General features: G+C 49.3%; 1 protein-coding gene across 1 annotated transcript; it reads right to left on the bottom strand.

The window, feature by feature from the left end:
• Positions 1 to 482: 482 nt before the first annotated feature.
• On the bottom strand, positions 483 to 13,341 carry RCN1 (reticulocalbin 1). The gene is made up of 6 exons (XM_040258947.1): positions 12,807 to 13,341; positions 8,181 to 8,374; positions 7,035 to 7,213; positions 5,316 to 5,376; positions 2,539 to 2,738; positions 483 to 1,660 (listed from the first exon to the last, which is right to left on the bottom strand). Exons 1-6 carry the CDS (start codon positions 13,058 to 13,060, stop codon positions 1,553 to 1,555), a joined length of 996 nt encoding a protein of 331 aa, XP_040114881.1. The 5' UTR covers positions 13,061 to 13,341; the 3' UTR covers positions 483 to 1,552.
• Positions 13,342 to 13,952: the final 611 nt, after the last annotated feature.

Here is a 13,952-nt window from a genome sequence, read left to right as displayed (position 1 = left end):
TGGCCACCTGATGCGAGGAGGCGACTCACTGGAAAAGACCCTGATGCTAGAAAGGCAGAAGGGGACAACAGAGGATGAGGTGGTTGGATGGCATCACCAGTACAATGGACGTGAACTTGGGCAAACTCTGGGAGATAGTGAAGCACAGGGAAGCCTGGCATGCTGCAATTCATGGGGTGGTAGAGTCATCAGGCACGACTTGGTGACTGAACAACAAGCCTTTGCAAGAAGCCTAGATTTCCTTCCAGCTGAAACTTGTCTCTGAAAGGTCTTCCAGTTAAGATGATCTGTAGTTTCTCTAATTATCATAGAGAAGTATATATTAAATAAGTAAATATGAGTATGTCCTGAACATTCTAGTAGTTATTTTTAAAATGCAGAACTTCTTTAATTTTATTCATGTCATCTCATCCCTCTGTTAAATTCTCTATCAGTAGAGAATGTCATAGATGGTACGTGTGAAGTCAAACACCACAGGACATAATAGAAAATCCTCAGAGGGATCCTTTATTCATTCACTTTCTACTTATAAGGTGGAATTTCAACCTATAAAAGTTCTTTCTTCCAGTTTAGCCCGTGGCTTGGAATACTACTTTGTCAACTCCATGGTGTAAGTGGTCCCAGGGCAGGTTGGAAGGCTGTGGATTCACCAGACCGGAAGAGATGGGTTCCAGAGCTCCACTAGGCAGTCTTCCCTAGGACCCCACTCTATTCCTGTCAGAGGTCAGCAAGGAAATGGATTGGATTTCTAGTCACTTTTTCAAAGATCAGATCTACTTCATTTACATGTCAAGAAGAATTTCTCAAGTATAATAAAGTGTTTACCATTTTCCTATAGTTCTTCAAATGCCTGACATTCATCTTTTCTCCCTACCTTTAAAATTCCTTTCTTTTTCACATTATCTTTCTTAAATGCTTCTTATTGTAAAAAAAAAAAAAGACAAAAAACAAAGATGGGTGGATCTGTTGTGCACATTAGCAGGTTCATACAGAAAAATGCACAGAGGTTTATATGCCATTTACAGTAATAGCTCAGAGTACATCAAGAAGGAAGAATTTGAAATAATCAGCCTTGCTCTGAAAGAAGCCTGTGTAGGAAGAGATACCACTGAAGCTTAATCAGAATTTTCCCTTACCAACTATTAAAGGTGGCAAATGGAAAAAAATCTGCAGTTAAAATGCACAGCAGTCACTCCATATACTGCCCTCTCTCCACCTACCTAACTTCTGAATAATAGGGCTTTTCAAATTTCATTCTTCTTTCGTTCAGATTTCATGGAAAAAGCTAAAAAGTCATGTTTTAGTAATGTATCCCCATAGAGCATTGCAATTTACCAAGATTTTAATGTGCTTGAAGAGAAATGTTACTCAAAGAATAGTGGTGCGTATTTTCCAGCAAATATTGAGTAAAAAACAATTTTAACCCCAATCTGAGGTGATAAATTTGCTTTCTGTGGAGACATAACTGCTGTAAGTGAGACAACTGTTGCAACCATCCAGGACAATAAAAGAAAGGCTATTATGCAGTCTGTCATGTTATGGTGAGTGTGCATCAGAGCTCATCGTGGTTTTTGGTGAGGTCTTCCCCATAATTGGTAGCTTGGCTTCCAACAAACATGTTCCAGTTGTCTAAGATCTCCTCTTTAGTAAGCTTTTCATCCTAGAGGAGAGAAGAAAGCGCTTTGTCACAGAAACTCTGAGTAAATAGCTCAGCCTGACACTCATGCTATTTCATTGATCTGCAACATTTAAAATATTACAATTCATAATTAACAAACTGCTGGGTACCTCTTTCATCTACCATCATTGCTCTGCAAAACCCTAAATGGAACAGCTTCCTGCCATAAACACTGTGCTAAAATATATCGGAAAAGTCCTCAAGGAATTCAGAAGCCAGAGTCTGGTTATGTCTACATGCAGTGCCGGCATTCCCAAAACAGGCCCTGAAGAATTCCACTTCCCTTTTATGGCCTGACTGCAGAACCTGACTGTCTCCCGAGAATTCGGAGCAGTGATCCAAATGGGAAGAGGCAGGACCTCTTTCTACATCTTGTATTTGCATATTGACCAGTGGCTCTTGGCATTGGAGGCGGCACAGGAAGCTGGCCTGAGGATGCCTGGGCCTTCTTGTGATGGGATCCCTTCTGCCTCACATGCTGTAGATGTCTGATGAGAGTCTGCTGAAGAAGTGAATGGATTTATGAAAAGCTGGTCCTAGGGTGATGCAGGGCACACCTCTTAGATCCATGCCTGCCTACAGCCAACAAAGTGACTGGCTCTGCGATCCTAGGAGATGTCAGTGAACCCAAGTGCAACCCACAACAGGCTCTCTAGGAATAGGAACATCTGGCCTAATGAGCTCACTGCGGGTTATCGTGATGTCCGCCAAGTTCACAGGTCTCAGATGTAGGGCAGGAATGAGAGAGGCCAATAAGGGCACGGGCGCACAGGCCAAGGCAAACATCAAAGAAGCAAACAGAACCAATCTTATGTAAACCGTCTCCCTTCAAGGAACGGTCCCAGAAGACTGTGAAATACCTTGTTTTTGTCTGACTCGTACACCAGGTGCCTGGCCTCGGCCTGCGCGTGGTCGTAGTCTTGGGGGAGGATCCAGTGACGAATCTCATCTTTGTCCAGCTTCCCGTCCTTGTTTAGGTCCCGGAATTCATTAAACTGCTCCCGTTCTGACAGCACCCAGTCTGGCTCAGGGCCACTCTCCTCATGGGAAAACATATCAGCTAGAAGGGAAGGCTGTTCTTGGTTATGAAGACCAGTGGGAAGGTAAATCTAAGAAAACCTGACCTCCAGCAGTCAAGAGACCTAAGCAGATACCTAGGGGGCAATCACCTCTTGGGTAAAGAATACAATGATTTATGCACTCTAAAGGCCAGTGAGTGGAAGAGAACGAACTGTGCTTGGGAGCCAGAAGGTGAATTCTGGCCTTTGACTTAGTCCAGTGCCTTGTCTAAAGTGGAGACAGTAATTTATTATTCAAAAGCTTATTATCAAGGTCAAATGGGACATTCTGTGAAAGCCTTCTACAACCCAGGCTGGAACTACACAGGTGAAAACTAATAATAATGACCAATACCAGCACTTTCTATAGTCCAGATACTGTACAGAATGCATACTTTTTAAAATTTGAGTTTTCAGTACAATCCTATGAAGTAGGTGTTGTTATTCCCACTTTATAGATGAGAACACTGAGGCACAGCCTTAACCCAAGGAGAACTCACAGCTAGCATGAGAATGTACTTGACTATATAGGAACACAAGCACTCTGCTTCCAACCCATAGCCTTAACCACTGTGTTTATTACTGTTGCTGTTTATATCATTTCCAGAGGGCTTTCACATATATTTTGCTTTACCCTTAAAGCAATTTTATAAGACAGATCAATAACCTTGTTTTACAAAATGGCAGGGAAAAGAAAAAGGCAAAGCTTATCCACTGTTTGCTAAGCCATTAGATTTTCTAGGAAAAGAAAGATACCTTGTGGGCAATTTCTCTTTGATGGAAACAGCTTGGAAACGCCAGGTGGTAGAGTAGATAGTGAATGAAGGAAAAAGAGAGGCGAAACCCTGGCTGGGTTCAGCTACAAGTAGACCCACACTATCCTGGGAACATGGGTGCTGTGCCTTCCCGTTTTACAGATGAGGAGACTGAGGCTTATATGGAGTGATTACATGACTCCCACAGGGTCACAGAGCTAGTAAGTGGAGAAGCCAGGACTCTTAATTCCAGCATTCTCCCCACTGTACCATGTCACCACTTGTCCCTGCCTGTAGAGAAGGCTCCTCCCTAAAGGAAGTAGCTTGCTAGACCAGGCACCTGGTCTCTGACAGCAAGTCGCTCAGAATTCAGTTTTCAAGAACAATGCCCCCATCAGCCTCTCTGCCAGTGTCCGGGGCCAAAAAAACGTTTCTTTTAGGCAAAGTCACTCAAGAGTTTTGCCCCCCGCCATGCACCTTTTCAGTGTGGATCAGGAAGAGAGTGAAGGAGAGCACACACTTGAAATCAGAAGAGCTGCACTGTCTTAATCACCCTGCCTTCCCTTCAGGTTGAATTCCCTCACCACTGGGTGTGCGGGGCTCACATGCGTGTGCACCAGGCGTGAGACAGGCTGCGCGGTCCACAATGACAACGGGGCTGTCAGCACTGGTTGCTCTACAGAGGGAGGGCCACCGAGATGGCTTCAGTTACTGAGGCGAGAGCTGCCGTTACCACAGACAGGAGAACAGCGTTTGCTGCTTCAGACCACGTGTAATTCCAAACGGCTGCAAGAAACTGCTCTTCTTTACAGCAGGTACTTGTTCTTGTGTTTGGGAGGGCACAGTTTAGCACGAACCGGAGACTGATGGCAACGTGGGTGCTGCTTTTATTCAAGGTAACTGACTGCCTCTATTAAATATCTGCACAAAAGTTATATCCATCCCACCCCTCAAACGATTTCCCAGCTTTTACTTTACTGACACTTGGGAAGAGAAGAGCTATCCTGAAAAGGTGGCCTGCAGCTGGGGCCATGTGCCAAACCTCCCAAGCAGCAACTGCTGAGGATCAAATGAAAATATCTGTGCTGCCTCCTTCAGTCCCTCAGGCTGGAAGGGCTCCTGGGAAGGGCTCTAACCAGGAGCAGTGGCTTCTGACCTGGGGGCTTAACTGGAGCCTCCTTTGACCAGGGCTCGGTTACCTGCAAACACACTTCTGGATGTTGCTCAAGTGGAGCCCTTCAGGACAAAAAGCTGGGAACAGTACTCCCAATGAAAGACCAAAAACCAGAGGCATAAAACAGCCGTATGTGGGGGGACTATGCATTCTGTAAAATATTTACCTAAGAAGGAATGCCCTTCTGCAGACAGCTTGGGCCTGTAAACAGTTCTGCTGACCACAGCTCTGTCTACTCCATTTCTAGGCCCTGCTGGCGAACAGTCTGCTGTAGAGTCTGTCCCCTGAGACTGTCCGCTCTAGCCCCCCTTCTCAGCTCTGGGATCGGATCGCTAGTCCCATCTTGCAAAGGGAGAAACTCCACTGTGTGATGAAGAGCTCCTCTCAGAGCCGTGGGGTCAATGGCTGGCCTGGGCTCTTCTCCACCAGGAATGCCTCCCTGAGGCACTGTATTGCCTGCAATGCAGTTCGCTGACCCTGCACCCCGAGGACTGGTGTGACAAGTCCCTCTCACTGGGAAGTCACAGGAGTGACACCAACAGACTTGCAGCTGCTGCTAAAGGAGACGTCTGAGGAAAAGTAGCCAGACAGGTGGGGGAGGCCTGGTGCCCAGTTGGGACAGAGGAGCAAGCCTGCAGGCCAGCACTCACCAATATACTCATCCTGATCCACAAAGCCGTCCCCATTCTTGTCGATGTCCTCCAGAGTTTCCTAGGAAGCAAAGGGGGAAGAGATGCAAGATAGCTCCGTGCTCTCAGTAAATCTAACTACTGTCCTCCTTTGTCTGGCTTTTATGGCTTGAGGACTTCTGGCTCGTCTCCTGACCTCCCTGGGCATTAGTCTGTGATCTGTAAAAAGCAGGCAATGGCTTCTGTCCCTCCTCCCCCAGCCTATCATTTTAAAAGCAGAACACTCTTTGCAGATGAAAATGTACCTATAAGCCCAGACGTTCTCTTATTCTGAAGCCCTGCCAGGCTAACCACCTCTACTCTCCTGCCTAATCGTCTCTGTGTACTGTGAGGAATCCAGCTTGAAAACCACTGGACTAAAATGATCACCAAGATAGATTCCGTTGCTAACTGGACCATGAACACCAAGGTGATGTCAGGAAAATACGGAACTGTGAACAATTCGAAAATAAAAGTGTATCTGACTTGAATACATTTGGGTGGCCAATAAGTAACAGCGTACAGACAATCCCGAACGAACTTTCTGGCCACCCAATACTGTGTATTTAGTACATTTGGCCTCTAAACTAGGGTTTTTGTTTTTGTTTTGCTAGGGTAAGTAATTAAATGAGTCTACTGTCCATTGTCACAGAAACTCAAAGGCATCCTAAAGAAAACAGCCAACCTGAGAACTGAGTCAATCCAGAAGCACATAATCCACTTCCCCATCTTCACTGTCTTCTGGCAAATTAGCCATCACTAAGTGGATGTTGGGTGTTAAAGGAATGATTCTTAGAGCCATTGCCCAGTCCTCAGGGTCAGTGTGGTCATAAGGATGAAGCATCCATAAGCGAACCCATCCAAGACTGGAAAACGGAAATAGTCCAGGGCTGGTTGTTTCCCAGCAGCAAAACAATTGAAACTGCCTCAGGATGCCTGCCCTGGAAACGGGATCGGGATTTGCTTTAATGTCAAGGAAAATGAAGACACTTGGGACCCAACAAGACACTATGGAAAGCAAACACACTCCAAGGGGAGCACCCTTTCTAGACATGGTCTGACCTTACGTTTCCATATGATTTAACAGTCCAGTGCATTCCATTTCTGAGTCTTATTCTAGTTCCCTCAAAGCTGGCAAATGAGGCTAGCGAGTTGCTCACTAAACCCATCTGCTCTTTCTGGGCACACATCTAAACTGTCAGTGTAGGAGCCCATGGCAAATGTAGGAGCTCATGGAATGTAAAAGGAAGGGAGGTGTCATTTCCTGGCCAGTACAGGAAATACTGTGCCTTTTCCTCGGTCCTTCTCTTCTGTCTATCAGATGAATACAGGGGATTGGCCAGGATGACCTCAAAGCCACAGGACGGTGGAGGACAAGACGGAAAAGGCCTGGGGGCCTGCCAGCACTTGAGAACCGCCCAAAAGATCCACTGATGGGGACCATCTACCCTGGACTTGGTAAAGCAAGAACTAATTTTCAGTTATTGTGTTGAATAGCTGGGATTGGGGGCTACTTGTTACAGCAGCTCCCCTCCCCTGACTCATTTCCTGAGTACACAGGCATTCCAGTGTATTCCACTTCAGAGTCCCTGTCCAGTTCCCCTTGGGCTGAAGAACATTCTCACTTTGCAAGAAAGGATAAGGTTTTGGTGCTGCTTTCGATTTGGTCTTTTCCCAGTCCAGGCTCTTTGGGTATCTTACCAAAACCACAATTTCCTTCATATGCTCAAACTCCTCAGGATGCAGAAAGGCGGTGAACTCCTCCCGGGTGGCTGTCTGGTCACTATCGAGGTCTGCAGCCTTGAACCTTCTCTCGTCCCGTGGCAGCATCTTTTTAAAGGTGTGATGATCTGAGGTATCCTGAAACTCTGTGGGGTTTCCTGCAGGATGTGCGCAGAAACATGAACACTACCAAGGAAAGCGTTCCCCTCCAGATCATGCCCCGTGGTATTTAATATGAAGGGCAGAAGGTCCTGATGTGTCGACTTTCTGAAACATTTTATTTCAGAATGCCTCTAGTGTCTGTCCCTCCAGGCCACCCTACAGTCCAGGCCCTAAAGGCTTGTTAGGGGCATTATAGCAAGTGGTGGAAAACATAGGCTAGAGACCATATTAATATCCTACTTCACTTTGTAGTACCCTACTTTCATCATATTCTTTGACACAGAACATACAAAGACTCCCTGTTACCTGGGACATCTGTTCTAAGTTCCTGCAGATCTTTCAAGACCTCTCTTAATCTAGCTGGGAGCGTGTGTCTTTACTTCTCCTCAGGCTTGTCCTGTTACATATGGCCTCTACTGGGCAGCCATCTAACATGTCTGCACCCCATGCTGGGCACACACCTCCTCCATCATTCCTCCCAAACAAGCATGTCTTATGTCCAAACCTTGCCCACTGCTGAAGGCATCATAGCATCTTTGTCCCTCCAGCTGACCCACCTTCCCCACTCATCTCTATCTCTCCAGATACAAATCCATTCTTTAAGGCCCAGTTCCTAAACCACCCTCCACCAGGAAGCCTTCTGAGACTGTTCTAGTTTACCCAGTCCTTGCTGTCTGAAATTCAGCACACATGCTTCCTCTCTGCTTTGTTCTCTGGACATGCCTCTGAGATCGTAAGCTCAGGCTAGAGAGCAGCTTATTTTTTAGTAGACCCTCACCCCCTTCCACCTACAAGTTCACTCAAAGAAAGCAGCCCATTGTGTTGTTAGTAAGCAAAACAGGATGTTACACTGTTCTACTTAACCAGGTTCTACTTAGCAGACTGTGACATCTCCCTGAAGTGGGTAGGTATGATGAGAGAGTAATTTCCCACAAGAAGCTTGTTACTTGGGCCCCAGCTTACCTAGGTAGTAACCATAGGTGGCTTGCTTGTATTCTTCCCAGGAAATTTTATCGTCTTTGTCCCGATCATAATCCTTCCAGACTTTGGCGACATTATCATAGATGTACCTTTTCTGCACCCGTTTGATCCAGGTTTTCAGCTCCTCAGTGGTGACAAAGCCGTCTCCATCACTGTCGATTCGATCAACAATTTTCCTGTAGTTAAAAAACAACAACAACAACCCATGAGGCTTTGTGTGATCCTGACCCAGAAAGAGATCAAACACCTGCAGAATCTAAAATGCTTAAGTGCTAAAGTAAAATCAATGACCCGGCGATGCTTGAAAGGACCTTAAAGTTTAAGTTTTCCAAGAATGATATGTCTCTCTCCACCCACCCAGTGCCAACATCAGACACTAGTGGATCAGGCCGTTCTGTCCTCATAGACCTTGATGTGACCTCAGAATCCTTTTCACCACATGCTCTGCAGATAGACACTACCAATTGAGTGAGCTGACTTGTAAGACGAAACCTAGCGGTTTTCCCTGATGTAGTTTAACTCCCTCATTTTTAAAGTAATGAGGGAATAACTGGTACCACTGGAGTCAGAGTCCATGTCCTCTGGCTCTAAACCCAATTCCAAGATGGAAGAGTCTAGCTTTCTAACTAACCCAACAAAAAATAAGTGAGATTTTTATTTTCCTTTATCTCACCACTTTGGATTCAAAGACTTGAAACTTAAAGCAGGAGGAGACCAGACCTCGGACAAAGCAAAAAAATGTCAGGGATGAAAGGGCCTTGACATTGCAGAACCTAATCAAAAAACTCGAGCAGCTGCAGAAACCTCAACCTCCTGCTCTTAGGGTGAAGGCAACTATGTCCACTGGCATATCCTGCTCCACAGCTGGCCCGGGTTCCAGAAATTCCCCACTGGACTTCACTGGGGCACCTCATACCCCTGTGCAAAGCAAATGTCAAGCTGGGAACCTCAACAGTGTCCATCTCTTAGGCCAGAGGGTCCACGCTGGGGATGCCAGCCCTGAGAGGAACTTCAAAAACTCCTGAAAGCTACTTCCAGTGTTTAAGAAAGTTTTACCATAGTAGTTCATTTACCTGAAAAGAGGTCATACAGGCTAATTAGTTGCTCTTTGATCAGAAATGGAAATGAGTTCATTAGTACTTAAGTCTCCATCCCCTACCTGAACCTGGGTAGCCCAAGTTCCTCTTTCTCAGGAGCTTGTCCCTTTCTTGCAATTTAGGTCTCAAGACTAAAAGACTAAACCTCAAGTACCTTGCTTCCAGGAAATGACAGCCAAACACAGCAGAATTCTTTCAATACTGTCAAGTGTTTAGCCTACCTACTATGTGCCAGGCACTGCTCCAGTCCTGGCAGTGGTGACATGCCATCAGTTGTTCAAAGCCAACTGAGAAGCAGAATCTCAAACCAGCAAAGACCAAATGACATCAGACAGTATACAATCTGCTTTTTGGAAAGGATAGCATCCAACGTATGCCAAAGAAACATCCAGGACATAGCTCAGCCTGACACATAGTAGGAGCTCAATAAATATTTGCTGGAAGCATAAATCGTTCTAACTTCTCTCTTTAAAAATCTCAAACATGAGCTATAGGAAAAGGTAGCTATGATGTAGATAAACCAAATGCTACAATCAGAACACCAGGATCCTAGTCCTGAGTGATCTCGGGCATATAACTTGAGTCTCTGTTTCTCCATCTGTAAACCGGACACCTATTTTACAAGGAATGTTGCAAGGGTTAGAGGAGACGGTGTGCACCTTTCCTCACTAAGGACAATAATCCCAAACACAGGTGGATGGAGAACTCAACAAACAGGTAACAGAAGTAAGCAAAGCAGGATATCCCAGGTGGTCCAGTGACTAAGACTCTGATGAGCTTCCAAAGTAGGGACCCTCAGTTTGATCCCTGATCAGGGAACTAAGATCCCGCAGGCCACAACAAAGACCCAGTGCAGCCAAATAAATAAAAATGTAAAAAAAAGAAGCCAGAGAAGCATCGGGGGATCGCCCACCAGCTGCCAAACAAGGCTGCCCAGCTCTGCTCCAGACAATGACCTCCACATGGAATAACAGGCCATGGGTATCAACAGAAACCAAAAATTGGGGTCTGTATGTGAAGTCACTCCGATGCTAAATGTTGGCAAGTAATTTATATTTTTTTCTAAGACTGTGCACCACATTTGCAACTGCCCGAAGCCTATGGGTCCCTACTTCTTTTTGTCTTTGGGGGCCTTAGATCTGCCACGTTTTCAGAATCTATGCGCAGACGGTGGTGACGAAGCTGCCTGGATCCAGCCACGCTCCCCCACCCTGCAGCCCAGACTTGGAGCTGTGGACAGAAAGATGGCCTCTCACACTCAGCCCATCCCATATCGCGCCCACCCTTCATTTCCAACCTTCCAACCCGCGCCCCACCCACCCAAGCCCAGATTAACTTTGTAGGTGAGCAGTGTGTCTACTGTCCCTGAAGTGGTTCAGGCCAGAGACCAGATGCCACTCTAGACTGCTCCCTCCTCTCCCCGCCCCCGCCACGCTGAGCCAAGAGCAAGCACTGCCAGTTCCACCTCCAACATGGCTCAGGGTTTGCCCTCTCCCACCATGCCTGATTCAGGCACTCACGGCCACCCCTGCCCCGGGCTCCCCTTCTGTGCCTCGGTTACGTTCTCTGCGCTGCTGCCAGTCCAACTTTCCTAATGCATTTTGGGATAATAACATTTCTACCGTGTACTGGATAATGTCTAATCTCCACCTCACAAAGGTCCCTCTGTCCTGCCTTGGCCTCCTCGCCACTGCCACCTCCCACTCCTCCTGCCCCGTCCCTTTACTGTCCCAACACCCGGAATCCAAAGGAACAGATTTTAAAACTGTCTACAAGCAGGCTACTCTCTTCAGGAATGCCTTCCCCTGTTCGTAAGCCTGGTGACCTCTGAGTCATGCCACAAGCCCTGGTCAGGTGCCATCCCAACCTCCCCACCGCTCCCCCCACTCCCAGCCCCTGTCTCCAGCTTGAAGCTTTAGGGGGCAATTATGCGTAGCATCTGCTCCAACCTCTCTTCTCTGCATATGATTTGTAAGCACTTATGGCCTAAAGCATAAGGTTTTATCTTTGTAGTTGTCAGGTATCTAACACCCTGCTGAGCACATAGCATTCTTTCAAATTTTTTTTTCATTAGTAAATGAATGCAGCAAAAGTCTCCATCCAAGGGTCAGATGCAGCACCACTAGGCTTACTGGTCCTGCTCTCACCACTAGGCTTACTGGTCCTGATGAAAGCATTAAACTGGAAGCTTTAGGACATTAAACTAGAGTTCCCTACTCCAGTTCCTCCCCTCCTCCTCACTGGTGACAAATGGCTGCCACCCAGGGCCCCTGAATAAATCAGCCTCCAAGTGCCTCAAAGCAATACAATGGACTGAACTCATCAATGGCCCCCATTGTTAAGGCTCAAACTAGAAGAGAAAGTACTTCTCTGCAGAATAAAACATAATTGTTAGGAGGTGACTTTGAAGTTCAAAGATCCTTTCTATCAGCGAAGGCAGATGGTGCACCTACACAATAGGTGTAACTTAGCCTCACAGGCTGTCCAATCGCACTGGCCTTTGGTGGCCCCATCCGCACAGGGACAGCTGTGTTCTTTTTCCTTGTAGCAGGGCAGAAAGACCCTCCACCCCTGGGAAGCAGATTCCTGGAGGCCTGGTGCCCAGTAAGCAGGGCTCTTGGGACCCTCCCCAGCCAGGTCTCCATCTGGGCTCAGGCTGGCTGTAGACTCCTCTGTGGAAGGGTTTCCAGAGAACCTCTGACAGCGCCCAAGAGTCTCTCCAGGGCCTGTGCAGGGGGTGTACTGAGATGTACCCACGTTTTGTTGCCCAGGCTTGGTTCCTGACTCAGCTGCCTTCAAGGGTGAAATTCACAACCTGCCACCACACCACCCTCCAGCCTTTTGCCCTCGGCTGCCAATAGAAGATGCTGGAGACAGAAACGAAGGGACCAGTTTCCATTCCCACCCCTCATCCCTATCTCCTAATGCCCCTCCCTTCTTTCTTAACAGCAGGATTCTTATACTCCATCCTTCAGATATGGGGGAGACTGAGCACAAGACAAGAACACCTCAGTCCCAGCCCTGGGACACGGTCCAGGAATCAAGCCTCCGCCTGCCCCTTCCTCTTTGATCCATTAACGATCATCCTTGAGACCTTAGCAGTGTCTCCTGCCTCCCCTCCTGGAATGGGAGAAGAGAGAAACCAGGAAGGTGGGGGAAGAACTCCTATCACTAAAAGGCCACCGTGGACAAATTCTTCTTTTGTACGCTCCCTCCCCTCCCTTCTGATGCAACCCGGGGGAGGGGGCGGGCCCTGGTCGTCCTGGCTCCGGAGACCGCTGCCACGTTCTCGCCTCCCCGCGGGAAGCCACCCCGGCCCTGGGCGGCGATCTCTATGCAAGGTTCCGGCGCCCGCGGGCAAACTTTGCTTCGGCCCCGCCGCCCTGCCCACCCGGCCCACGCCCTCGGGTCCCGGCGGCCGATTTCGCTTTCGCTTTGCGGCCGGTGGCCAGCGCGGCTCCGGCCCGAGGGGCCCCGCCGGCACCTGCGGCGTCCCCGAGCGCGGCCTCACCCCAGCCTCTCCTTGCTCTCCTCCGAGGTGAGCTGGTCGAAGGTCTTGGAGTCCTCCTTGCCCAGGAAGGCCTCGTGGTCGTACTGGAAGCTCTGGTTGTCCTCGGCCGGCCGCTCGCCCAGGTCCGAGTCGGGCCGCACCACGCGCTCCTTGCGCACGGTGGGTTTGGCCCGCAGCGCCGGAGGAGCCAGCAGCAGCGCCAGCAGCAGCCCCAGGGCCAGCCCCAGGTGGCGACCGCGGCCGCCGCGCGCCATCGTCCGGAGGAGAGCGCGGCCCGCGGGAAGGCTCCGAGCGAACGACGAGCGGCGGCTCGGGAATGGGGGCTTAGAGCGCGCGCGGCGGCGGCGGGGCTGGGGCCAGGGCCGGCGCCGGGAGGGAGGGGACGGGCCGGCCCCTCGGCCAGCGCCCGCCCCGTGCCAGAGCGGAGGGGCGCGCCCCGGGCGGCGGGTAGGGGAGCGCCGGACGGCCCCGCTCACGCGCCCATTGGCCGCCGGGCTGCGGGGGGAGGCCGGAGCCGCGGAGCCACGTCGCCCGCCCGGGTGGTGGGCGCGGGGCTCCGGTTTCGCCTGGGCCCCTCCCCGCGATCTCGTCGCGAGGGGCGGGCCCAGGCGGACTGGGCCGGAGACTGGAGGGCTCCTAAGAAGACCGGGAAGTTCTTTGTCGAGCAACAGATGTTCGGGGTAAAACTCCCTCTCTCTTTTTCCAGTTCCGGAGAACTGAGAGGAGGGAGGCGCTGCCCCCCGCCCCCGCCCCAACTTCCAACTCAGCTCTAGACCCCGCCTCAAGATGTGCTCTCAAAACAAACTCAACCCCACTTAACCAAACTTGGGGTTCCCTGGTGGCTCGGATGGTAAAGAATCCGCCTGCAATGCAGGAGTCCTGGGTTCGATCCCTGGGTTGGGAAGATCCCCTAGAGAAGGGAATGGCAACCCACTCCAGTATTCTGGCCTGGAGAATTCCAAGGACTGTATAGTCCATGGGGTCGCAAAGAGTCAGACAGGACTGAGCGACTTTCACTCTCCTAACCAAACTTGGGAGTCTGGTTACAAATTCAACAGACTGGAAGGAGACCCGGGTGGGCAAGGTCTTCTGGAAAGCAGGGTCGCAAACCTGGTGCAGGAGGAGGGCCAGACAGATGACTTCAAC

The sequence above is a fragment of the Oryx dammah genome, unplaced genomic scaffold, assembly GCF_014754425.2.
Source record: "Oryx dammah isolate SB20612 unplaced genomic scaffold, SCBI_Odam_1.1 HiC_scaffold_17, whole genome shotgun sequence".
Lineage (NCBI taxonomy): Eukaryota > Metazoa > Chordata > Mammalia > Artiodactyla > Bovidae > Oryx > Oryx dammah.
Note: the sequence above shows the minus strand (reverse complement) of the source record. Positions and strands in the feature narration are given on the sequence as shown.

What these genes read in the sequence shown, in the direction of transcription:
- RCN1 (XM_040258947.1), bottom strand. Translation starts at nt 13,060, where the DNA reads ATGGCGCGCGGCGGCCGCGGTCGCCACCTGGGGCTGGCCCTGGGGCTG. An exon ending in GGATCAGGATGAGTATATTG is followed by an intron (nt 2,739 to 5,315) that starts GTGAGTGCTGGC and finishes CTTCCCTTCTAG; the next exon opens with CTGATATGTTTTCCCATGAG. An exon ending in ACGAGTCAGACAAAAACAAG is followed by an intron (nt 1,661 to 2,538) that starts GTATTTCACAGT and finishes TCTCTCCTCTAG; the next exon opens with GATGAAAAGCTTACTAAAGA.